The sequence below is a fragment of the Nycticebus coucang genome, chromosome 13 (genome assembly GCF_027406575.1).
Source record: "Nycticebus coucang isolate mNycCou1 chromosome 13, mNycCou1.pri, whole genome shotgun sequence".
In the NCBI taxonomy this organism is placed as follows: Eukaryota; Metazoa; Chordata; class Mammalia; order Primates; family Lorisidae; genus Nycticebus; species Nycticebus coucang.
The window spans coordinates 58,664,240-58,689,866 of record NC_069792.1 but is presented as its reverse complement, the minus strand read 5'-3'; the positions used below and the strand labels follow the sequence as shown (position 1 = coordinate 58,689,866).

Here is a 25,627-nt window from a genome sequence, read left to right as displayed (position 1 = left end):
CTCAGTTCAGGCTGTATCTGGTGGGATGGAGTACAGAACCCCCAGCTCTGACAGCACCCACAGCAGGAGAGTGGTTGCCCCATGTGGACTGAGTTCAGCAGACAGGGCCAAGCAGAGGCTTGATAGGCCTGGACTGCGACCTGAGAGCAAGGGCATGGTCCCCTGATTCCAGCAGAACCCTCCAGCAGTGGCTTACTGGGTGTGAGCCAAGACCTGGGGGCTAGGGCATGGCCCACTGTCTCCAGCGGGGCTGGTGAGCAGAGGCTTACCAGATGAGGACTGAGACCTGCAGGAGGAATGCAGTGCTCTGACTCTAACAGAGCCTGCAAATAGAGGCTTGCCAGGCAGTGGACTGAGACTGGCAGGTGGGGGCATGGTCCCCTGACCGCAACTGGTCTGGCAAGCAGAGGCAAGCTGTGTGTGGACAGAGACCAAAGGACGAGACCTGGTGCCCTGACTCCAACAGAGCCTGTGAACAGAGGCTTGCCAGATGGTAGACTAAGACTGGCAGGTAGAGGCGTGGTCCCCTAATCCCAACTGGTCTGGCAAGGAGAGGCTAGTTGGATGTGGACTGAGACTGGTGGGTGGGGGCATGGCCCCTGGCTCCAGCTGGGCATGTGAGCAGAGAAGTGAACAACAGTGTGGACTGAGTCTGGCGGGCAGGAGTGTGGATTCCTGGCTCAAATTGTGCTGTTGGTGACCCTTGAATCTCTCTCTGTTGGGCAGTATTTGCACTGCCTGAGACAATTTGGTTGGAACCAGTGTCTGTGGCTGTCCACTAGGGGACATTCTGAGGTTAACCTTCGAGTTCTGTATGGGAAAAGAACTCAAAGGTGAGGGCTGGGTGCCACAGCTGTTTGTATCTCTTCACAGTCAAGATTTAAACCTAATACTGTGGTTTCTTAGGATAGGGTAGAGGTTGGCTGATATCAAACAGAGCTAGCTTGCACTTTCACCAAGTAGGAGCTCAGAGTCTCTGGCTAAAACTCTGAAAGAGGCCTTTGTAAGGTTGTAGGAGACAAGCCACAATTACAAAGCCTAGTGCTTTGGTAAGGTGCTGTCTTTACTACCTGGGAACCCCATACAATCTCACCCTACCAGTTCTAATAACTAAATGGTGGAAAATAAACATGGTGCGGACCCAACAGAAGAACTCTGGCAACATGAATAACCAGAGTAGATCAACCCCCTCAAGAAATGACCAAGGAGATACAACTGAAGATGCCATGCATAACAAATGGCAGCAATTTCAGAAACAGAATTCAGAATACGGATTGCAAATAAGATAAATAGAATGGAAGAAAAGATAGAAATTGAATTCCAAAGAGTAGTTCTAAAGTTGACTCAAGAAATTAATGAATTCAAAGCCCAAGTCACCAAAGATAGGGACACAATGAGAAAAGAGATAGCAAAGCTCAAGGAAATGAAAAAGTTAGTTGAGGAGCTCCAAGACACAGTAGAATCTCTCAGTAATAGAAATGACCAGGCAGAAGAAAGAATATCTGAAACTGAAGACAAAGCTTTTGAACATTCCCAAACACTCAAAGAGGCAGTTGTCTAGACAGTAAAAACTGATCATTCCCTGAGACAGTTATGGGATCACTCCAAAAGATCAAACATTCGTCTTATAGGAATTCCTGAAGGAGAAGAAGATGGTTCTAAAGGTACAGATGCTCTACTCCAAGAGATTTTGGAGGAGAATTTCCCAAGCATTTCAAGAGATACAGAACTTCAGATAGCAGACAGTTTCAGAACCCCAGCAAGACTCAATCCAAATAAAGCATCTCCTAGACACATCGTGATTAACTTTGCCAAAGTTAAGATGAAGGAGAAAATTCTGCAAGCAGCCAGATATAAAAAAAGCATCAACTATAAAAGGAGAACTATCAGAATGACTGCAGATCTCTTAGCCAAAACGTTTCAAGCCAGAAGAAGATGGTCATCGACCTTCAATCCCCTAAAACAAAATAACTTGCAGCCCAGGATCCTGTGTCCAGCTAAACTGAATTTCATTTGTGTTGGAGAAATCAAATACTTTAATGCCATAGACATGTTGAAGAAATTTGCCATAACTAAACCAGCTCTCCAGGATATTCTCAGACCCATCCTCCACAATGACCAGTGCAATGCTCTACCTCCAAAATAAACTCACCCAGAAATTTTTGAACAAAACCCAACTTCTACAGTGATGAAAGGATTAAAAATGTCCACTGGACATCCAAAAATCATGACACCCAAAATACAACCAGGCTTATCAATTCTCTCAATTAATGTGAATGGTTTAAATTGTCCTCTAAAGAGGCACTGGCTGGCTGACTGGATACATAAACTCAGACCAGATATCCGCTTATGCAAGAATCTCACCTTATCTTAAAGGATAAAAATAGACTCAGGGTGAAGGGATGGAGTTGTATATTACAGGCAAATGGAAACCAGAAAAAAGCAGGGGTGGCAATTTTAGTACCAGATACAACTGGCTTTAAACCAACAAAGATAAAGAAAGATAAGGAAGGTCATTACATATTTGTCAAGGGAAACACCCAACATGAAGAGATTTCAATAATAAACATTTATGCACCCTACCAGAATGCTCCTCAATTCATAAAGCAGACCCTAATGGATATGAACAACTTGGTATCTTCCTGCACTATAATAGTTAGAGATTTTAACACCCCTTTGACAGTTTTGGATAGATCCTCCAAGAAGAAACTAAACAAAGAAATATTAAACTTAAACCTGACCCTAGAACAAATGGACTTTACAGACCTCTACAGAACATTTCACCCTAATAAAACTGAATATACATTCTTCTCATCAGCCCACAGGTCATCCTCCAAAATAGATCATATCCCTACGACACAAGTCTAACCTCAGCAAATTTTAAAGTGTAGAAATTATTCCTTGTAACTTCTCGGACCACCATAGAATAAAAGTTGAACTCAACAGCAACAGGAATCTTCATACTCAAAGTCATGGAAGCTAAATAATCTTAGGCTGAATGATAGCTGGGTCAAAGACAAGATTAAGGAGGAAATCACCAAATTTTTGGAAGAAAATGACAATGAAGACACAAATTATCAAAACCTGTGGGATATTACAAAGGCAGTTCTAAGAGGGAAATTTACAGCATTGGAAGCCTTCATCAAGAAAACAGAAAGAGAGGAAGCCAACAACTTAATGGATCATCTCAAGCAACTAGAAAAGGAAGAACAGTGCAACCCTAAACCCAGGAGAAGAAAAGAAATAACAAAAATTAGGGCAGAATTAAATGAAATTGAAAACAAAAGTATCATTCAGAAGATCACTGAAACAAAAAGTTGGTTTTTTGAAAAGATTAACAAAATTGATAAACCTTTGGCCAACCTAACCCGAAATAGAAAAGTAAAATCTCTAATATCATCTATCAGAAATGATAAAAGAGAAATAACAACAGACACTTCAGAAATTCAAAAAATCCTTAATGATTACTACAAAAATCTCTATTCCCAGAAATATGAAAATCTGAGGGAAATGGACCAATACCTGGAAGCACACCATCTTCCTAGACTCAATCAGAAAGAGTAAGAAACCTTGAATAGACCTATATCAACCACTGAAATAGCATCAACAATATGGAATCTCCCAAAAAAGAAAAGTCCAGGACCAGATGGCTTCATATCCGAATTCTATTCAAACCTTTCAAGAGGAACTAGTACCTATATTATACAACGTTTTCCAAAGCATAGAAAAAGAAGGAATATTTCCCAACACATTCTATGAAGCAAATATCACTCTGATCCCCAAACCAGGAAAGGATCCAAGAAAGAAAGAAAATTATCGACCTATATCATTAATGAATACCGATGCAAAAATATTCAATAAGATCTTAGCAAACAGAATTCAACAACACATAAAAAAATTAAACACCGTGATCAAGTTGGTTTTATTCCACGGTTACAGGGTTGGTTCAACATACACAAATCTATAAATATAATACATCACATCAATAAAATAAAAAACGAAGACCATATAATTCTCTCACTTGATGCAGAAAAAGCCTTTGATAATATCCAGCATCCCTTCATGATCAGAATTCTTGAGACAACAGGCATAGAAGGGACATTTCTTAAACTAATACAGGCCATCTACAGCAAACCCATAGCCAATACCATATTGAATGTTGTAAAATTGAAAACATTTCCACTCAGGAACGAGGCAAGGATGCCCATTGTCTCCATTGCTATTCAACATAGTAATGGAAGTCTTAGCCATCGCAATCAGGTAAGAGAAGGTGATCAAGTATCCAAATAGGGTCAAAGGAGATCAAACTCTCATTCTTCGCTGATGATATGATCCTATACCTGGAAAATCCCAGGGACTCAACTTCAAAACTCTTAGAAGTGATCAAGGATACAAAATCAATACTTACAAGTCAGTAGCTTATATATACGCCAACAATAGTCAAGCTGAAAAAACAATCAAGGACTCTATTCCTTTTACAATAGTGCCAAAGAAGATGAAATATTTGGGAATTTACCTGACAAAGGACGTGAAAGACCTCTATAAGGAGAACTATGAAACTCTGAGAAAAGAAATGCTCATGGCTGGGAAGAATCAACACTGTTAAAATGTCCATACTACCCAAAGCAATCTATAGATTTAATGCAATCCCTATTAAAGCACCATTGTCATACTTTAAAGAACTTGAAAAAATAGTACTCCGTTTTATATGGAATCAGAAAAAACCTCAATTAGTAAATACATTACTCAGAAATAAGAACAAATCAGGAGGTATCACATTACCATGCTTCAGGCTATACTATAAATCAATAGTGATCAAAATAACATGGTACTGGCACAAAAACAGAGCAGTAGATTTACGGAACAGAATAGAGAACCAAGAGATGAACGCCGCTACTTATTGCCATATGATCTTTGACAAGCTTATCAAAAATATTCAGTGGGGGAAAGACTCCCTATTTAAAAAACGGTGCTGGGTGAACTGGATGGCAACCTGTATTAGACTGAAACTGGATCCCCACCCTTCACCATTAACAAAAATTGATTCTCACTGGATAACAGATTTAAACTTAAGACATGAAACTATAAAAATACTAGAAGAGAGTGCAGGGAAAACACCTGAAGAAATCGGCCTGGGAGAATATTTTATGAGGAGGACCCCCAGGCAATTGAAGCAACACCAAAAATACATTACTGGGATCTGATCAAACTAAAAAGCTTTTGCACAGCCAAGAGCCCAGTAAGTAAAGCAAACAGACAACCTTCAGAATGGGAGAAGATTTTTGTAGGTTATGCTTCCGACAAAGGTCTGAAACTCTGAGAAAAGAAATGCTCATGGCTGGGAAGAATCAACATTGTTAAAATGTCCATAATACAGAGAACTCAAATTAATCAATAAGAAAAGAATAAATAACCCTATTTCTATGTGGGCAAGAGACTTGAACAGAAACTTCTCTGATGAAGACAGACGCATGGCCTACAAACACATGAAAAAATGCTCATCATCCTTAATCATCAGAGAAATGTAAATCAAAACTACTTTGAGATATCATCTAACTCCAGTAAGATTAGCCCACATCACAAAATCCCAAAACTACAGATGCTGGTGAGGATGCGGAGAGAAGGGAACGCTTCTACACTGCTGGTGGGAATGCAAGCTAATACGACCTTTTTGGAAAGAAGTTTGGAGAACACTCAAGGAACTAAAAGTAGACCTACTGTTGGATCCTGCAATTCCTCTACTAGGTATATACCCAGATGATCACAAATTATTTCACAACAAAGACATTTGAACCAGAATGTTTATTGCAGCCCAATTCATAATAGCCAAGACATGGAAACAGCTCAAATGTCCATCGACCCATGAATGGATTAACAAATTGTGGTATATGTACACCATGGAATACTATGCAGCCATAAAAAAAGATGGCGACTTCACATCTTTTATGTTTACCTAGATGGAGCTGGAACATATTCTTCTTAGTAAAATTATCTCAAGAATAGGGAAAAAAAGGATCCAATGTACTCAGTACTACTATGAAATCAATATATAACCACCTACACACTCATAAGAATGGCAAAAGATAACTATAGTTCAGAAAGTAGAAAGGAAGAGGAGAGAGAAGGGAGGGAAGGGGGAATATGGGAGGAGAGAGGGTAGTCGGGGGGATCTCACCTAATGTGCATGATGCAATGGTACGTTTCAAAACTATTAAGAAAAGAGTATAATTGTGATGGATGTGTTACTTAGTTCAATGTAAGCATTTAACATTGTATATTGAAGCAGTACCCTGAACCCTATAAATACATCTACGTACAGAGTTATGATTTAATAAAAAATGATTAAAAAAAAAGAAAAAGAAAAAGAAAAAGTAGTGGAAGACAGAAGATCAGAAGAGAAAGGTACTTCTTCTTCTTTTTTTTTTTTTTTGAGACAGACTCTCACTCTGTTTCCACAGGCTAGAGTGCTATGACCTCAGTTTAGCTCACAGCAGCCTTAAACCACTGGGCTCAAGCAATCCTCCTGCCTCAGCCTCCTGAGTAGCTGGGACTACTTAGCTCACCACAACACCTGGCTATTTTTCTATTTTTAGGAGAGAACCGGGTGTCACTCTTGCTCAGGCTGGTCTCAAACCTATGATCTCAAGCAATCCTCCCCCTTGGTCTTCCAGAGAACTAGAATTACAGTGTGAGCCACCACACTGATTTTCTTTCTTTCTTTAATTTAGAAGATGGTGAACCTTCTGGGTCATTTTCAAATATCAAGCAGACACAATTACTATTATCTTTGCTGAGTGAAGTCAAATGAGAAGGAAGGACAAACAGAATGATAAACTCAGGAAAATCAAGAAAAGCAAAGGACCTCAAAGAAGGGTTGAGAGACGTTTCTCTTGGAGACAAAATAAGGAAAAGAAAGGGCTCGCTCTGAACTTTCTTCCCTGTGGATTCACTGCCTAATGAATCCATATATGTACTAAGAGGTTACTGTGGTCAGGCACCAGACCTGTGGGTAGGCCTGGCTGGTTTGGGGAGGGTGAGGTGGAGAAGGACGAAGGGAACTCTCAGAACTGGAAAGAGTACACCAGAAGGTGGCCTGTTGAAAGAAATCTTACAGCCAACTGGAGACTCAAAAAGGTTTCTAAAATTCACTCCAGTGATATGATGTTATAGTTAAAATTACACTTACACTTGAGTGTCAGTGTTATAGAGGGATAGAGGAAGCTTTTTTAAAAGGTTTTTTAAAGGAGCCAAAATGAGAACAAAGAAGAGAATGGAAGAGTAGACAGCAGAAGAGAATCAGAATGAAGTGGACATCAGACCCTCCCCTCCCCCTCGTCTCACCCTGGGGCCTCTCCCTCCCTGTCTGTCCATAGGACTGAAGGAATGAATCCTAGAACCTAATCCTGCTGCCCACCATCTTGACTGTCACACAAAATTTTGTTTTGAGTGTCTACTCTTCTCTCATATGACTCAGGGGTAAATTCTAACCCAATGGAAGTAAATCAATCCCCTGTCATTTTTCCAGACAATGTCAAATGAGGAGGAAGGGACAAACAGAATAATAAACTGAGGAAAATCAAGCAAATCAAAGGGCTCGCTGATAGCTAGGCGGCTGGGGCCCAGGCCACATACACGGGGGCTGGCAGGTTCAGACCTGGCCCAAGCCATGCTGGGCAGTGATGACAACTACAACAACAAAAAATAGCCAGACTTTGTGGTGGGCACCAGCTGCTTGGGAGGCTGAGGCAAGAGAAATGCTTGGGCCCAGGAGTTTGAGGTTGCTATGGGCAGTGGCACCAAGGCACTCTGCTGAGGGCGACATGATGAGACTCTGTCTCGAAAAAAGGGAGAGAGAAAGAGAAAGAAAATTAAAGGACCTCAAAGAAGTGCTGAGAGACGTTTCTCTTGTAGACAACAGAAAAAAAAGAAAGGGCTCACTCTGTGAATTCCACTAAGTATTATAAATTTCTGTTCTCAGAACTGGATGGACAAGAGACATGTGGCCCAATTCCAGTAAAAAAGATAGGAGGACAAATGTGCTGGGTGATCTCTAGAAAGGTTTCTTCAATCTTAAATAAAAGATGCACTAAAAGAGATGATCTCTTCTTCTGCTGGACACTGCCTGCTATGACATGTCCAGCACTAAGAGAGCAATCTTAAGATCATCAGAACAGAACACAGACTAGGACCAGTAGGCTGAAGACAGCAGAACAGAGAACGGTAAGGAATGTGGACCTTCACAACCACTGACTGAGTTGCTGAATTAGCCAACCCCGGAATTACCCTATCTCAGAATGTCTTGTTACGTAAGAAAAATAAACATTTTCCTTATTGTTTAAGCCATTTTGAAATGGGTTTTCTATTACTTGCAGCCAAAAGCATCCCGATTGTTATATAAACAAGAGCCTCCTTTGTTATTAAACTCCACAAGAAGAATCACTGGGCCCCCTTCCTGCAGGAGTTGACCAATTCTACCACACAGATACTATATATGAACTCACACATACGAGATGAGACATGTAGACACAATCAAATGTAGGCCTCTATGCAAATGTGCAGGGCAGCCTTTATTAGGTCAAGGACAAATGCATTTGAAGTTGCCAAAACGGAATCATTCCGGGCATGCTAGCCACAATGGGCACTTTCCCAAAACTGCTTTTGAAGGAGAAGGCAACTTTGGGTCTCTGCTTCTCCAGTCCATTTTCATTAACAATTTGAGAATATGTGCCAAGGGTGGGGAGGACAGAAAATAAGGTGACAATACTGGGGCGAGAAGAGGCATGCACACTCCACCCAGAGAAGCAGCCATCCAGCATCAGGCCCCAGCTCTGAGACGGAGACCACACTTCCTGTGGCCTGGCAGCTCCCGCACTTCCACTGCCATCTGCCAAAGCTGTCCCTAATTTTAAACTTCTCAATAACATTCTTCCATGTGGAAAAGTTAGTTTTACTAATCTATGCAAAGTGTGAACATACAGATCTTTCAAAAATGAACTAGAAAAATACAATGTTTGTTTGTTGTATATACAGGACTTGAAGTCCTCCCTTCCCTGACTAATGTCCCAAGCCCTCCTATGTAGGATATGGAACCACATATCCTTGTTCTTTCCTGTACCTGCTGTACCTCTCTGAAATCTCATTCTTGGCATGTCCTGCCCACTAATGAACGTGCATGAGTGGATGCGAAAGGATGGTCAGTAAGGAATGGAGTAGAAAACAGGGAAAGCAGGGAGGTTCAGATCAATGTGCTAGCTTCAGCCATTCATGAACATTTGGGTAACACAGGAGCATGGACTCAGCCAGCACCCACCTTCTGCAGGATCTAAAGCACACTAGGCACAGGCCAGTTAGGACCCTGCTCTGGGAAGAAGAGAAGCCAGAGGCTAACAACAGGGAGAGAAACAGAAGACAGCAAAGTTATTAACAAAACACATCACAGCAGACCTAATGAGAAAGGGCCAGAAGAACAGTGAGGAAGGAAAATGCGGAAGTGGGGCCCCGCCCAGAGCTGGCTATGGATTTAGCTTTCTCATGGACTAGCTGAGCTACATGAGCTCTGTGGGTCCTGCACCCTCTGTGTGTATCACAAAATCCACACAGCCAGGATAAGAAAAGCACAAGGACATGCTTTAGGTTTCTTTCCAAGATCAAAATAAAGGCACAGGCCTGCAAGGAGAGACTGAGCAGGTTAAGTACACTTTGGAGATCAGAGGACTTCAATGGGGAACAGAGGAAAAGCCAACAGAAATCATACAAAACATTATGCCAAAAAGATTTAATCCCCCAACCTCTAGCGCCTTGGGACCTTAAGAAAAACATCTGCTTATGCAGCCCAAATGCTCAGCTCCTGCTGAAGACTCACTGAAGGGATGACTGTAAAATCTCAGCTATTGAGAGATGAATCTTTTAGTATGCTCAGACTTCCAAAACGGATCTGAACTCAGAAATAGCAAGTTAAAAAAAAAAAAAAAAGAGTAAAAGAAAAATCTTCAAAGCCATGAAAAAGTAACCCTAGAGAACAAAACAACAGATAACATAGCCAAGAAAAGCCAAAGACTTAGAGACCTGATGAGTTGATCAGTTTCCCGAGCACATATGCACATACAGTGCTCTGATTGATTGACATGGGGAAAAAAGGGAGAGGACAGGGGACAGAAGAAATGAGAAAAAAAGGAGTGGAGGGCACAGACCAACAATGGTTGTGGCATCAGCTGATGTCTGGGAAGTGAGTGGCAGACCCTCACAGGCGCCAGAAGGTAGAATGCCTGGGGCAGGGGAGCAGCAACAGTCACCACCTCCTGATAGTCACCTGCTCCTGTTCTGTCAAGGCTCCAGAACCTTCCCTGGGGGCTTCGGTGGCAGTCGGTGTTGTGTTGGTATCTGACCTGGGACAGAGGTCACCATCACCTTGCTTTGGATGTATTCTGATGCCATCTTTGTACAGAAAGGCTAAGTTCTACTGATGCCACACTACAACACAGCACCCCCCCAAAAGAGGACAGCCTGCCTAATGCCTCAGGTCTCCTTTAAACCTAAAATTCTGATTGTGTGTCAGAGATGAGAGGAAAAAGGAAGTTGGCAAGTAGCCAAAAAGCTGTTTGACATTGGGGACTTGTCTTAGCAAATTCTATACAGCAGGGAGTCAATACCCTTTCATTCTGTCATCAATCCAAGTAATATAAAACTTCTCTTTACATTCCAATAATTGTGCATTATCAGAACCATCGATCCTCATGGCAAAGCTGAAGTCTCTCTGTCATTATCTGCATAAGGTATGTAGGTTTTCATATATTGAGAGGCTTTCAGTAAAATTTTTTTGGATTTAAAAGCTTGAATAGTTGGAGAGCTAAACTCAGCTCCCAAATAACTTGGCTATCTAGAACAATTCTTTCTTTGAGGGATTCGGAGTCACGGTTTCACTGGCACAATTAATAATAATTGAGCACTGTGCTATATACTAAACCACTGTTGTTCTTGCAAACACAGTGCTACATAAGGGAAACAAAAAAACAGAACACGATTACACTGCCACCATCTTGGGAAGCCTAAAAGCCTTGCCATGGAACATTTCCAGGCAGCATGCAGTAACATTCATAATGAGCTTCTCATATTACATATGACAATCTACTAAACAGCACAGAAGGATATAGAAGAAACACATCTTAAAGTGTGATATTTAAAAGCTGAGTAGGGACTATGGCATCTGACCCATATAAAAGACTGTAAATATATTCAAAATATAATAGGTGTAAAAGAAACGGGATCTAAGAGTGAGCATTTCGAAATGGTTATGGAGAACAAACAGAATAGTTTAGAGCAGTGGTTCTCAACCTTCCCAATGCCGCGACCCTTTAATACAGTTCTTCATGTTGTGGTGACCCCCAACCATAAAATTATCTTCATTGCTACTTCATAACTGTAATTTTGCCACTGTTATGAATCGTAATTTAAATATCTCATATGCAGGATGTTCTTAGGCAACCCCTGTAAAAGGGTTGCGACCCCTTTGGGGTCCCACAGGTTAAGACCCACAAGTTGAGAACTGCTGGTCTAGAGAAAAGGTACTGAAAGGAACTAAGAGAAAATAAATCAACTAGCCAGGTGTGGTAGCACACCTATCCTCCCGGCTGCTCAGGAGCCCGAGGTGGAAACATCCTTGGAGCTCAGGAGTTTGAGGTTGCAGGGAGCTATTATGATGCCACTGTACTCTAGCAGTGGGTAATAAAGCAAGACACCGTCTCAAAAAAAAAAAAAAAAAAATTCAATTTTTAATAAATAATTCAGCTTCAAAGGAAAGGGATGAATTGTGAGGAAACTTGTGTTTTAAACAAAGATTTTGCCTCACTCTATAATCACAATGGGAGATATAAAATGCACGGTAACGACTGTCATTTTTTCCTTCTAATGAAAATTCATCCCCCAAATGTGTAATCAAATGCAATATTTATGGAGTAAAGGATCATTTGGGAGGACAATTTGTTTAAGTAGCACTCATTACAGCATTGACCCTATCCATAGCAAAAAGGAGTAATTTAGCAGTAACTCAAGCCTTTATGACTCACTGATAATTAATTTAGTTAACTCTCACAACAGTACCTCCCCATTATCTCCATTTTCAGAAGGAAAGGGAAGCCCTTTTAGTGACTAGCAGGCATCTTAGGGCCTTGGACTAAGAAGGGGCAGAATACATAGTCTGCCTCCAGAGCCATGACCCAACCAACAGATTATTCTCTACTCCATCTTCTAGCTTCATCTTCCAGATGACTTGCACCTCAGAAAAACCCAGAAGAGAACAATACACAGGGAAAAAGTGGTAGTGCATTACATTACTTACCGTTGGGGAAAGCTAACACGCTGATGATAAGAAAGAAGAAAACAACAGAGAGCACGCCTCTCCAGATGTTGTCTTCTGGAACAGAGTCATCCCTGAAAATAGAAAATACCATTGAGCATTTGTTTTCAGATTTAAATCAAAAACCTAGCAGGACTCAGAGTTTCATGTTCAGTTCTGAAAACTGGGGACTGCTAGTTTAATTTTGCTAAGCAGAATTACACACACTACTCACTATTCGCTGTCATGTCCTAAAATCATACCTCTCATAATAAAATCCGGTTGTTTTAAGAAAGACAACTGGCAACCCTACACACCCACACATGTTCTACTCAGAATCACGGTCCTTTAAAAACCACCAAAACAAACCCGGATGTCAAAAGATAGGGTTTCTTTTACATAAATGCATTTTGGTTTTAAGAATAACTAAAGATGACCTTCATGATACAGAATGTAGCAAAGAAATTTTTCAGGAATCAAAACAACTGCATAAGACTGTAAGGAAGAAGGCAATGCAATCAGATTATATAATTAATTTTGAATGTACAATTGGCCATCAAAGGGCTACATGAAGGGGGGGATGATGGGTAAGGAGAAAGTACCAGAAAAAAAATAGTTTTAAAAAACTAAAAGAAAACAAAATACATGAGTAATATCAGACTAGAAGTAAAAGAACTATACAGAAGAGTGGTGAGCACCTTCCTCTCATGCCTGGCCATTTATCTCCTCCATAACCCCAGGGACGGAAATGGCTACCTTTGTTAATTTACCTGTTATCTGTCTTCTCTGTAGAAAATTAACTTTTGGGTTTTTTTTGTTTGTTTGTTTGTTTTTATTAAATCATAGCTGTGTACATTGATATATTCATGGGGCATCATTCACTAGCTTCACAGGGAATTCACTTTTCTTCTCAGAGCCCAGCATAGAGGAGGCACTCAATCGATATTTATAAATACTGGTTATTATTAGGGAGGAAATTTATTGTATAAAACCAAATAAATTTCCCACATAGGAGTTTTCTTAACATTGATGCTAGAAAATAACTGTTTTGAAAATCTGCATAAAAAAGAAGAGTCTAGTAACACATTCAGAGCTCAAGAGAAGCAAACAAAAGAGGGAAAACAGAAATACAAGACAATAAAGAAAAGATTTTCTGAATTATTTATAATTATTGAGAGTCATGGGAGAGGGAAGTTCAATGTTTCAGTTTTTAAAAAAATGCAGGATGAGTAGGCAGAAAATATGATATGGAACAAAATGGCAGCTGGTATGTTAGAGACAATGAGATTAGTGGCAATAGGTTTGAAAATGATAAAAGAAGTTGAGTTTATCTGGCGAAGGGCCTAGTGAAAGAGATTCCAAAAGACAAATATGAAATTGAGATTGAGAATCACTGAAGAAAAAGAGGGCAGAAAGAATCCTAGAAGAAAACGACATTTGCACAGAGGAACGATCTCAAGGATCAAAATACATGAAGGGGTGTGAAATGAAAAAATAATGAATTACTTAGTAAAAAATTAAATCCTAGAGTGTTTGTCTAAACCAGAAGTTAATTTAGATCTCAACTTCTGTTTACGCTGCTAAGTTTTCTGCCCCCAACTAAATAATTTCTAGACATATGACAGGACGAAGTATACGCTCTGAAACAAGAGAGATATGTTTCTTCAATCATTGTATGGTCAAACAGCACCAACAAACTAATTCTGTTAACTTCATAGACCTGATTACAAAACCAAACTATAGAATCAGACAAGCTTCATCTTCCAATGAAGTGAAACTTTATTTTAAGAGATGCTGTAACAACTGAGTATCTGTCCAGAGGTTACAAACTTGATCATTACTAGGGCACCTGTGATGCCTCTTTCCTTACATAGAGAAGCCCCACATCCCATTTCCAGGAACAGCACCTTTTACCAAAGAATGGCTGACACAGGGGGACACAACACCTTCATTCACACTGACATCACACTACTGATGTTGGTAATGATAAGGACAGTAATAACAGCTGCTGTTTATCAAGTGTCTACAGTGTGCCAGGCACTGACCAGCCATTTTATAAATGTTACCCCTAATTGTCAAAACCCATTTGCAAAATGGGGTATTACCAACCACATTCCACAAACTTAAGTAACTTGCCGGACGTGATGCAGGTAAGAAGTTGCAAAGTTGGCATTTAAAACCAGGTCTGCTAGATACTGAAGATGAGGATCTTTCCCCCAAGCCAAGCTGCCTCATGAAAAAATTATCTGTCATCTTCAATCAGTCTGACTCACAGTAGAGGCACAGGATTGGTACAAGGGGCTTTGACAGGGTACACAATATGTAAATTACACATTAAAAGCAAGGCTGAAATTAATAACTGTTGTATGGGAAAGGAAGGTTGATTCTGTAACTCATGCTTTATACCAAAATATATCCTGGATGACTTGAAAAATTAAAAAACAAAATACTAGAGGACCGATGGAAGAATTAAAAAGCAAATTTTAAATCAGAGCAACCAATGATCACGAAGTGGAAAAGACCTTTCTAAAATGTAACACAAACCCAAAAGTCATAAAGGAAAAGGAATGGACAAATTTGCGTGTCAAAGAAATCAGTAACAAAATCAAAGAAAAAGTGATAAACTTGGGGGGGGGGAGGATTTCCATCTCATGCCAAGACAAAGGGTTAATTTCCCTAATATACAAAGCACTCCCCCTTAAATCAGTTAACAGTAAAATCAACAAATCGACATTTAAAAAAACAGAAAAGCGGACAAAGGGTACAAAGAATCAATCTGTTCACAGAACAAAAAGTCTAGTTGCTTTCAGACAAGTTAAAAGATGCTCCACCACACTCACGATAAGAGAAGAACAAGTTAAAATAACCTAGAGACCAGTTTCTAAATCTACCTTCTTGACAAAGGTAAAAATTTAATGATTTGAGCTGGTGAGGATATGAAGAAACAGGAAAAGAGGTACTGTCATACACTGCTGGGATAGTATAAATTTAAAACTACGTGAAGTAGTTTTTGGAGGTCAATTTGGCAATATACTAAATTTACTATACAAATGCAAATACTCTGTGACTAAGCAATTCCATTCTGGGAACTTATCCTCCTGATATATTCTTATTTATGCAAAAATGACATATGTCCCAGGTTGTTCACTGTGGCATTACATGTATTTGTAAAAGACTGGAAACAACTTAAATGTCCACCAAAAGGGGACTGATTAATCTCAGCACTTTGGGAGGCTAAGGCAGGAGATCACTTGAGGCCAGGAGTTCAAGGCCAGCCTGGGCAACATAGACAGACCTCATCTCAACAAAAAATTAAAAAGTTAGCGGGGAATAGTGGCTCAAGCCTGTAGTCCCAGCTAGTGTGGAAGCTGAAGCAGGAGAAGTGCTTGGGCCCAGGAATTCAAGGCTACAGAGAGCCTTGAGCCACTACTCTCTTGTCTGGGCAACATAGTGAGATTCCATCTCTTAAAAAAAGAAATAAATTGATTCAGAATAATTTAAGAGCTATCCTGAAGTAAATAAAGAAAATTGCAAAACAGTGGGTATAATAAGCAACTTTTTGTGTAAAAAAGGGAACATATGTATGGGAATGTAACTTGTAATTTCTACCTACAGCTGCACAGAATGTCTCCAGACATCCACCCAAGAAATGGGGACACAGTTTTCTCCAAAGAGGATAAATGGGTGACTGGGAGATGGACTTCTTATCATATACCCCTTGGTGTGTCTTAGATATCAAGCAATGTGAACACAACATTTAAACTTTTAATTAAACGAATAGTGCTAATCAGTCTCTACTTAAATTTATCTATTAGTTAAAAAGCTTAAAAACAGGTTCGGCACCTGTAACACAGTGGTTACAGTGCCAGCCATATACACTGAGGGTGGCGGTTTCAAACACAGCCTGGGCCAGCTAAAACAACTGCAACAAGAAAACAGCCGGGCGTTGTAGCGGGCGCATGTAGTCCCAGCTACTTGGGAGGCTGAGACGAGAGAATCGCTTAAGCCAAGGGGTTTGAGGTTGCTGTGAGCTGTGACACACTCTACCTAGAGCAACATAGTGAGACTCTGTCTCAAAATAAAAAAAATAAATAAAATACAATAAAATAAAAAGCTTAAAAACATATGTCAACACTAAATTTATAATTTGAGATCAGTAATATAGATATAAAACCAACAAAAGGGCGATTTTGTAAGTTTTGAGCAATTTTGTTGGGAAAAGAGGATCCAATGCATGGCCTGTTTTCAGGGGGAGAAAGGTCAATTAAACTGGATAAAATAGCAGAGGGTCCAAATAGTTGGCAGTTTTATATTTATCTAATTAGAAAAAATGTACTAAGGATGGACAATAAGGTCTTAAGAGAAACTTAAAAGATCTAATTTCTGCAATCACAGATTGGGGGGCTAGAGTTTCTTAAAAAGAAACTTGAGTCCTATCAGACTAAAGGCCCCGGTGTCATACTAATGTGAGTTTCTGGGGAATACAGAGGGTGGACGCACAGACCTGGAACAGCCCCTTACAAGTGGTGGGTGCACAAAAAGTACTGAACACCTGATAGTTGAGGATGTCCCCAGGCACATGGCAACCTGAGTACCCAGGACCATTCTGTAAGGCCTGATGTGAGCCCATCCTTTCTATCCCCAAAATTATCTGAGATTTGACCATAGGCTGAGGTATACAGAAATTTTCCATAGTTAATCATGGAAAGGAATTCAGCTGCAAAGCCCTGCTAGTGACTCCAGAAACCCTAAATTAGGAGACTAAAACTAGTACCTATGGCTAGCCTCACCGAGCACGCTAGCTGCTCTGCCTGTTAGCTAGCTTAACCTTCATAACATCCTCACAGGGGAAATGATCATAATCCACCTTTTACCAGTACAGCCTGGCTCCAAAGTGTAACTTCCTCCCCTGCAGGAGGCCATGCAACGCGGTGACGAAGCTTACAGGCTAGGCCCAGACTGCCAGCCTATGTGACCTTGGGCAGGTTTCTTAACTTCTCTGTGCCCTAGTTTCCTCCTCAGTAAACAGGGGATAATAAGAGTTCCACCTCACAGGTTGTGTGAAGATTACATAACATAACACGTGTAGAGCACTTAGAACAGTATCTGGCACAGAGGAAGTGCCCACTATTATGAGCTCATGACATTTGAACCTTTTCTTTTGTATCCCCTCATTCCTTCACGTAGTTAATGCCTACCACTGGGTAGGGATTATGTTGGACTCACGTGAATAAACATGGCCCTTATTCTTGAGCAGATCCCAATACAAAGGACAATGACACATGAAATAGTCATTACCTCAGTACAGCCCTGCCATAAAAGTTCCTATTTACAAGAACTGTCTCTGATTAACTGGGCAAAGCAAAAAGCATAGGCCTATTGGGGTAGGCCCCTTTGGTGGAATCGTTACCGTCTTCAAAGGCTTTAAGAGGGTGCAGGATGGTCCCCACATCTCATAACTTGTTGCCCAAGTCATTGGGTTGCCCAAGACTCATCTTGACTCTTGCTGGTCTCAGGATTCTCACTCAACTAAGACATTTTGCTTTATAGCAACACAAAGTAAAATAACATTACTTTCCAAACATGATGCTGTAACAGTTCCCTGATTTTTCCTGGGTCTACTACAGCAGCTTATATCAAAATGCCTCAGTCTGTAGTACTCTGAAGTTTCCAACAAAATTTCACAGCTGGTATTTCATTTAACTGCCCCCACAGTTCAGTGGGGAAAGGCAAGGCAGATATTATCCTTGCTTGAAGGATGAGGAAAATAAAGCTGTTGGTTTATCTTGCCCACAGTTTCATACAAACACAGGCAGAGTGGAAGTAGATGCCAGGGCTTCTGGAATGCTGGCTCTTGGTCAAGGTTGCTCTGTTCACCAATGACACAAACATACCACTTAGGGAGGCAAAGTCCTCTTCCCTTTCTGCTAAACTTAGGAGGTGCTTCTGAAGTGTGCCAGGATTGTATCACTGACCACATACAGTGAAAATACCTAACAAGTGGTGGGTGCACAAAAAGCACTGAAGGTACAACTTAAGAGTGTACTTGAAGCCCTATAGGACACAGGTCCCACCATGTTATCCTGAGGTACCTCTCATACCCAGCACAATGCTTGGCACACAGTAGCCATCCTCAGTACATGGGTGGTAAGGATGAGAGAGATGGTACAGCAGAGTAAGCCAAGAGACGCAGGTATTGTGAGGGGGAATCAGAGCCTGCCCTATAGGATCCACTGACAGTGACTATCCTCTCCCCTTGCAGAAAGTCAGCACAGACTTCCAAGACCACTGGCAAATATTTAAAAGCCTAAACATTTTGGTGCCTTCTGCAGAACATTTTCAGCTAGTATCAGGAACTGCCCAAATAAAGAATATCTTAAAAGCAGGAAAAATGTAAGGAAAGCTCTTAAAAAAAAAAAAAAAAAAGTTTGCACTCAAAAGAACTTTTGGACTCTGATTTGTGTCAGTTTAATATCTGACTATAGGCAGCAGACATGGAGACTCCAGGAAACCAAAGCATAAGCCATTCACTTGCACACAACCTTTTAGACAGGGCTTTCTCCCTGGGGCCAGGAAGCGGGATGTCATTGTCCCTATGTTCTTCATTACCTTTAATGTGAGTCCTTGAAATAGAGACACATAGGGTCATGTTTAGGAGATCAGTCACTGTTAGGGATCTTCTCTCAATGGAAAATTTAATCCCAGGTTACAAGGTAGACAGATGCTAACTAAATTTGGCCTTATCTTTAATACCACATTCATTTCATTTTAAGGAAAGTTATGATCCTTGTCAAGGATCATATAGCTGAGATAGTAACCAAAGGAGAAGGGTGATATTGTGATAAGCTCTTATTGAAGAAAAGATATCATGAATTCCATTCATTCAGCATTTCATGGATGCCTATCCTGGTATGATTAAGACATCTGGCCTCAAGAAACTGACATAGAAACAAATATTACACTATGAGATATATAAACACACAGTATTACAACCTAAGGTACTTGGAAGTTAATAAATGTTTCTTCCTCTGTGCTTCTTGGAATAACCAAGAAAGGAGTCTGGGAGGAGACCCAACCAAACGGACTGGGAAGGACACCAAGGGCTTGTTGGGAGGACCCTAGGTGTGGGGCCAGGAGCTGTCTGGGCCTGCTAGGGGTGTGTGTGCAGGATGTGAGACATAAAGTGGGGGATGCAGGCCACCTCTATAACAAAGCACCCTAACAGTCCAGCTAGCACTTTCCTACAGGTAGTGGGCATCCAGTGAAAGACTGTAGGCAGGGCACAGAGAAGACCACAGTTCTGTCTTAAAAGGATCATGAGGGCAGCAGTGGAGAATGCACTAGAGGAAGGCGGAGTTGGGAGCTGGGAGCCTGCAATCCTGAAGTGTTGGGGTCTGCTGAACTAAGGCCTGGTAGTGCAAAGAGAAGAGCCCTGAAAGCTACAAAGGCCCAATCAGACCTGTGGGAGATACAGGAGATGGTGAACCCCAGGTCAGTAGAGACCTGGGCTACAGGGAACTCCGACAGTTGAACTGAATTAAACAGATGTCAGGGTTGAGGAGGCAGGCCAGGCTCGCTGGGCTAGTCTTGGTTTTAGGATTAGCTGAGACTGAAAAACTGTTAACTTCTGGGGTAACAGAGATTCTATCACAAAATAAATTGTACTACATTTAATAATAAAACTATATCTAAAATGCCAAACGCAGTTATTCAAAACAGACCAACTTGGAGGAAGGCTGTTTATTAAGCAGGAGTGTGAGAGGCAGCAATTCCTAGATACCTAATCTCTATTGGGTGAGGCACCATGTAAGACAAATAAAGTCTTTGAGGCTCAGTGCCTGTAGCTCAGAAGCTAGGGCACTGGCCACATACACCAGGGCTGTCGCGTTTGAACCTGGCTCGGGCCTGCCAAACAATGACCATTACAACAAAAAAAAAATAGCTGGGCAATGTGGCAGGCACTGTAGTCCCAGTTACTTGGGAGTCTGAGACAAGAGAATCGCTTAAGCCCAAGAGTTTGAGGTTGTTGTGTGTTGTGATGCCATGGCATTGTATCAAGGGCAACATAGTGAGACTCTGTCTCGAAAAAAAAAATAATAATAATATTAAGTCTTCAAGTCATCCTAGTGCTCATTCACTAAAATAGATTTCAAAAAAACATATGGCACATTTTTCTCTTTCATAAGTTTATAATCTTATTAGGGACATAAAACATCAGAAACAAGTATAAGAAAAGATATAAAAAGATACTTTAGTCCAATAAAAAATACAACTCCAATAGTAACTGGGAAAGAGAAATGTTAAACGTCAATGTTAAATGGACCTCAAGTGCAACCTAACACAATGCTCTCTGTTCACCTCCAAGGCTGGTTTAATTTCAGAACACAATCACTATAGATGCTCACTTAATATTGCTGGTGTTAGGGAACAAGGACATCCAGGGCTTCCGTTACTGGGAGAGAAAGAACATGATGTGTAGAAAGGAAACAGGACTGAGATAACTGAATCAGCAGTATCAGGAGATATTTTCTAATGGGATGAAAGGGAAAGAACAGGGAAGGCTGGCAAGTATCCATAAGCAAAGTGACACAGAAGGCCAGATATATGGCCCAATAATATGATGGCTAATGGGAGTTCCAAAGCCAAGAAGGGAAATTAAGCAAAAGCCATTATTAACAAATAAATAAATCAAAAGTCTATCCATTTCCCTGTCCTACTCTGTCTCCTTAATCCTCTTTCCAGGAGAAACCAAGCATAGACACATTGATAATCATTTAGGTACAGCAATTGACAAGAAGGCAATCTCCTCTAGGTAAGTAATGATTTTTGTTGGTCAATTGCTAACAGAGGCTGATTCCACTATTTAAATGGCAGGTGCCTCTTAAGGAGAGGTGGGCTCCTTTCAATGTGAGTTAGAAGATTCTGTTTTCAAATCTAAAGTTTGAGTTTTTCAAACTAAGGCCATTCAATGTTTCTAAGTTTACTAACCTCTGAAAGCAGAGTAAATAGAAGGGTACCTCAGTAATTATCAATTATACTTTCAGCCCAAGACAAAAATTTTTCATTGTTACAAAGAGGTCGCGACTCACAGGTTGAGAACTGCTAATCTAAGGTATAAAAACATGCGTATTCCAAAATGAGGCAAAATGAACTTTTTCAAAGAGAGAAATGATTATATAGCATCTGACTTTATTTTTAATAATGCTGATAAGTACAGGAGATTTAAACACTATGATTTAACAATGAGTTGGCCCACTTGCCATCTAACAAAAGAACTACTTGATAAATTCAATCTTGTCTCAGACTTCTGTGTAAGGTGTCTATAATCCTTTGTAATACTAAATTCTTGCTGGATCTCTGCAGCATGTGACATTTTCCAGGTACTGATAATATCACATATGGATAATATGACATCTCCAAAGTATTCTATCTCCTTGTTCTTTTAGATAAAAAAATCTCTGTAAAACAAACTTTTAAGATAATGTTATAAAAGTTCTACTGAAAGAATTGCACTAAAAGTTAGCCAGCTAAAATCCTTACAAGGTATTAGAGATAATCATCATGAAAGAGCACAGAATGAATGATTTTCATTTATGAAGTTGTTACTTTCAATCTTTATAGAGGATGATTGAGCTATCACTGTAATGTCACACTTAAAAGAAGCACAAATCATTACAAAAGTGAGTTAGAAGTCTGTTAATGGTGCTTATTTTATATTTGATGAAACGTTATTAATTCTTCATTGTGTGATTTTCATCTCTTTATGAAATTAGTGGAAGAAATAAAATTGTTATTTTGGGAAAGGGCCATAGTCTAAGGTTCAGATATGGTTTTTCTTATTTCTTTTGGCAAGCTGTTAAAATTCATACTCATTTCTTATACTTTCACTGCTTCCATTTATCGACTGCGTTGGCAGAATATGTTAAAAGGGAAATTTCAGAAGAATGTGACTTTCTATATTAGCAAACAGGAAGAGGAATTTCTTTTGAAAGGGCCTAGAATAATATTAAAGATAAAAGGTTGAAGGCTGGGCGCAGTGGCTCATGCCTGTAATCCCAGCACTCTGGGAGGCTGAGGTGGGTGGATTGCCTGAGCTCACAGTTCCAGACCAGCTTGAGCAAGAGAGAGACTCTGTCTCCAAAAATAGCTGGATCTTGTGGCAGGAGCATATAGTCCCAACTACTATGGAGGCTGAGGTAAGAGAATCGCTTGGGCCCAAGACTTTGAGGTTGCTGTGAGCTAAGACACCACAGTACTCTACTAAGAGACAAAGTGAGACTCTGTCTCATAAAAAAAAAAAAAAAGATAAAAGGTTGAAACAAATTGTTCATTCTTGCTTCTCATTATTTAAAATAAAATACCACAATTAATTTTCTAATTTCCAAAGAAAACTCCCTAACTCCATAATTTCCAACCTACACATTAAATGAAATTAAACTGAAGTTGATGTGAAACAAGCATGTATGTTATCCAATGTGTACTTTCCAATGCCTTTATCCTTTTTCTCAATTACAGAGCACTCTACATTCTCAATCAATAACAAATATAATTTAAAAGGCATTAGAATATAATGTAATCATGTAATAACTACTTACGTTTGTTAAGCACTTAACATTCGCCATGTACTGAGCTAAACACAGATTATCTAAAAAGATGAATTTAATCCTCATGACAATCCTATTAAGTATTAGTATTGGAATTTTCATTTTATATACAGATAAGGAAACTGAGGCTTAGCAAAAGGAAGTGGCCAAACAGCTATTCAGTAGCATAATGGAAGTAACATATGAAGTATTTGAGCATTAACCATAACTAGGGAGCAGACTGATTTCTCCCAAAGGTAGAAGTACATCTGGTCAGACACTGTGGAAAGGTCTGTTCTATAATCTGTTGCAGTACTAAAGCAGTAAAGCAGACTTTACAATAATAATGTCAGTATCCCTTAATCATTCAAGAGTAAGTAAATGTGCCTTATGCTTTATGTAGATTTGGGTGAATAGATAAACACATAACAAGAACCAAAAGTCAAATGAATTATGGAGGTGAGGAACAAGTATGATGTGGGAGGATATTAGTTTTATGAAAATCTAAAAATTACAGTGAGGCACTGCTGGTAGTTGTGAGTATGTGTGCACAAGCCTGTGTGTACAGACAATTCATTTTTTATTGTACAAGGCTGTCACACATGTTGCGATACATTTTGTTATCCTTTAACCCTGTCTCTGCCAACTAAAACCAGAAGTTCTCTCAATCCCTGGGACCACCGAATATACCTCTGGACCAGCAGTTCTCAACCTGTGGGTTGTGACCACGGCATTAAAGGGCCACGGCATTAGGAAGGTTGAGAACCATTGCTCTAGACCTTTTCTGCTGACCCTGACTGAGAATCTTGATTTTTGGGTAAAAATATTGGGAGAGAGCTAACTGACAATGAATTATATACGTCATACACCAGGTATTCTGCTAAATGCATTCATACATATTCATTTAGTCTTCTTAACCCTTATACAAGGTAAGTATGTTTATCACCACTTTACAGGTGTGGCCACTGAGTTTCAGAGTAAGGTTCAGTAATTTAACCAAGGACACACAGGCAGTTCTGGAACTAACAGTCTGGCTCCAAAACTCCACTACTCTAGGTTGGTCTCTTAAGCCATAATGATGAAGCAGGCATGAGTTTCCTTTCTTAGAAGAGGTTTGTTTAGAAAACACAAATCCTTGTAAGAACCACAGTCTATGTCCCTTATGAACTGGGGATGAATTAGTTCTGGGGTTGGGGATAAGGGACCACAGTGCAGTGCCACAGAGTTACAGGATATGAGCATTCAAGAGTCAAACAGAGCAGCTCCTTTGAACAGGTATTACTTTAGCAGTGCTTTGAACATGTGTGTAGGTTTTCTGGGGAACAGGAGAGTTGTGTTACGTTCTGTAAGGTTTATATGTTTCGTTTGTTTAACACATACAGGGTTTACTATGACCAGGCACCATTAAAATTGCTTGACAAGATCTCGCTTCAGCATACATGTTAGGTGATGAACGGGCAGGGTGTGCACTGTGTGGCGAGTGGTGGGCTGGGGTCTACGCAGCAATGCACCTAGAAGGTGATGGGTGGTGGGCCGTGCTCCTGGATAGCAAAGGTCAACTGTGATGTGTGCGTTTACTGCAGTTTGTGTTGTGGTACAGATTGTAGTGTTTGAAGCCAAGGGAAGGATTATGCTAGATGATTTGTGTGCAGCGTACACGGGAGATACTGCACGGGAAAGCTCTCGTGGGGGCACCTCACATGTGCATTTTTTGTGCGTTACGGGTAAAACTAAATACTGGGGGAGTTTCACGGGAAGGGATCTCGGTTGTGTCCTGGGCCTGTGTCTGGTGCGGGAGCTGTGCACTGGGATGTTTTGCGTGGCGGTGTGCGCTGAAAGTGGTGCATACGAGATGATTCATGCGGGGTGCTGGGTAGGACTGAGGCTGGAGCGGCTGCAGAGGAGCGGCCCGCGTCGTGATGTGTGTTTGAAGCGAGGCTGCGTGCGGGGCGGGGAGTGGGGGGCGATAGTGCTAAGTGACTCGCGTGTTTTCCTGGTATTACCAGAGGCGCTCTAAGGGAGAAGTGGCATTGAGAGGTGGGGGAGTGTGGGCTTGGGGGAAAGGGCTGGGTGTACCGTGAGACTCCGGGCGGGTGGAGGAGCTGCGTGGGCGGCACGTCTGAGAGTGTGCGAGCCGAGCAGTCACCCAGCTTCCTCGCCCCAGAGCCACGCCGGGCCACTCTCCTCGCCACCTCCTCCCGCCCGCCTCTTCCCTTCCCCTCGGGCGCGCCCCCTGCGCTGCCCGGCGACTCACCTGGTGAAGGCAAAGTACATGAGGCTGACGATGGTGAAGCTGAGCAAGGTGATGGTGTGCGGCCGGTAGAAGAAGTCAATGGTGATGTCCTCCACTTGCTGCTCGTTGATCATCCGGAAATGCATCTTGTAGTTCACATCATCCTTGCTCAGGGTCCGGCTCCCCACGCAGGACGCCATGGCCCGCCTCCCCGTCCTGCCGCGGCAGCGGCGGCCCCAGCCCACGAAGGCTGGGACCCCGAGCGTGACAAGCCGCAGCAGGCGAGCAGCCGGACGGCGAGGCCGGGTCTGGCGCCCAGCAAAGGCTGGGAGCCGAGGGAAGGACAGGCGCGGGAGGGCGGGGTCGCGGCGCCGCCACCGCGGCCTTGAGCGGGGGCCGCCGCCGTCCATACTCGAGCTGGCGTGCTGGCAGAGGCATCTCTGGGCACTCAAGGAGCCTTCACACTCCCTATCCGTAAAA

The 25,627-nt window shown here is 41.2% G+C and overlaps 1 protein-coding gene across 2 annotated transcripts in view; it reads right to left on the bottom strand.

The window, feature by feature from the left end:
* Nucleotides 1-25,622, bottom strand: part of PTDSS1 (phosphatidylserine synthase 1) — a 90,051-nt gene extending 64,429 nt beyond the window's left edge. The window contains exons 1-2 of one of the 2 annotated variants that reach the window (XM_053558751.1): nt 25,169-25,622; nt 12,335-12,426 (exon numbers count right to left, since the gene is read on the bottom strand). In XM_053558751.1, the coding sequence (XP_053414726.1) occupies nt 12,335-12,426; nt 25,169-25,557 (481 nt within the window). In that variant the 5' untranslated portion in view covers nt 25,558-25,622. The remainder of the gene's footprint in view (nt 1-12,334; nt 12,427-25,168) is intronic. The other variant, XM_053558752.1, reaches the window with a different exon arrangement.
* Between the last annotated feature and the right edge of the window lie 5 nt (nt 25,623-25,627).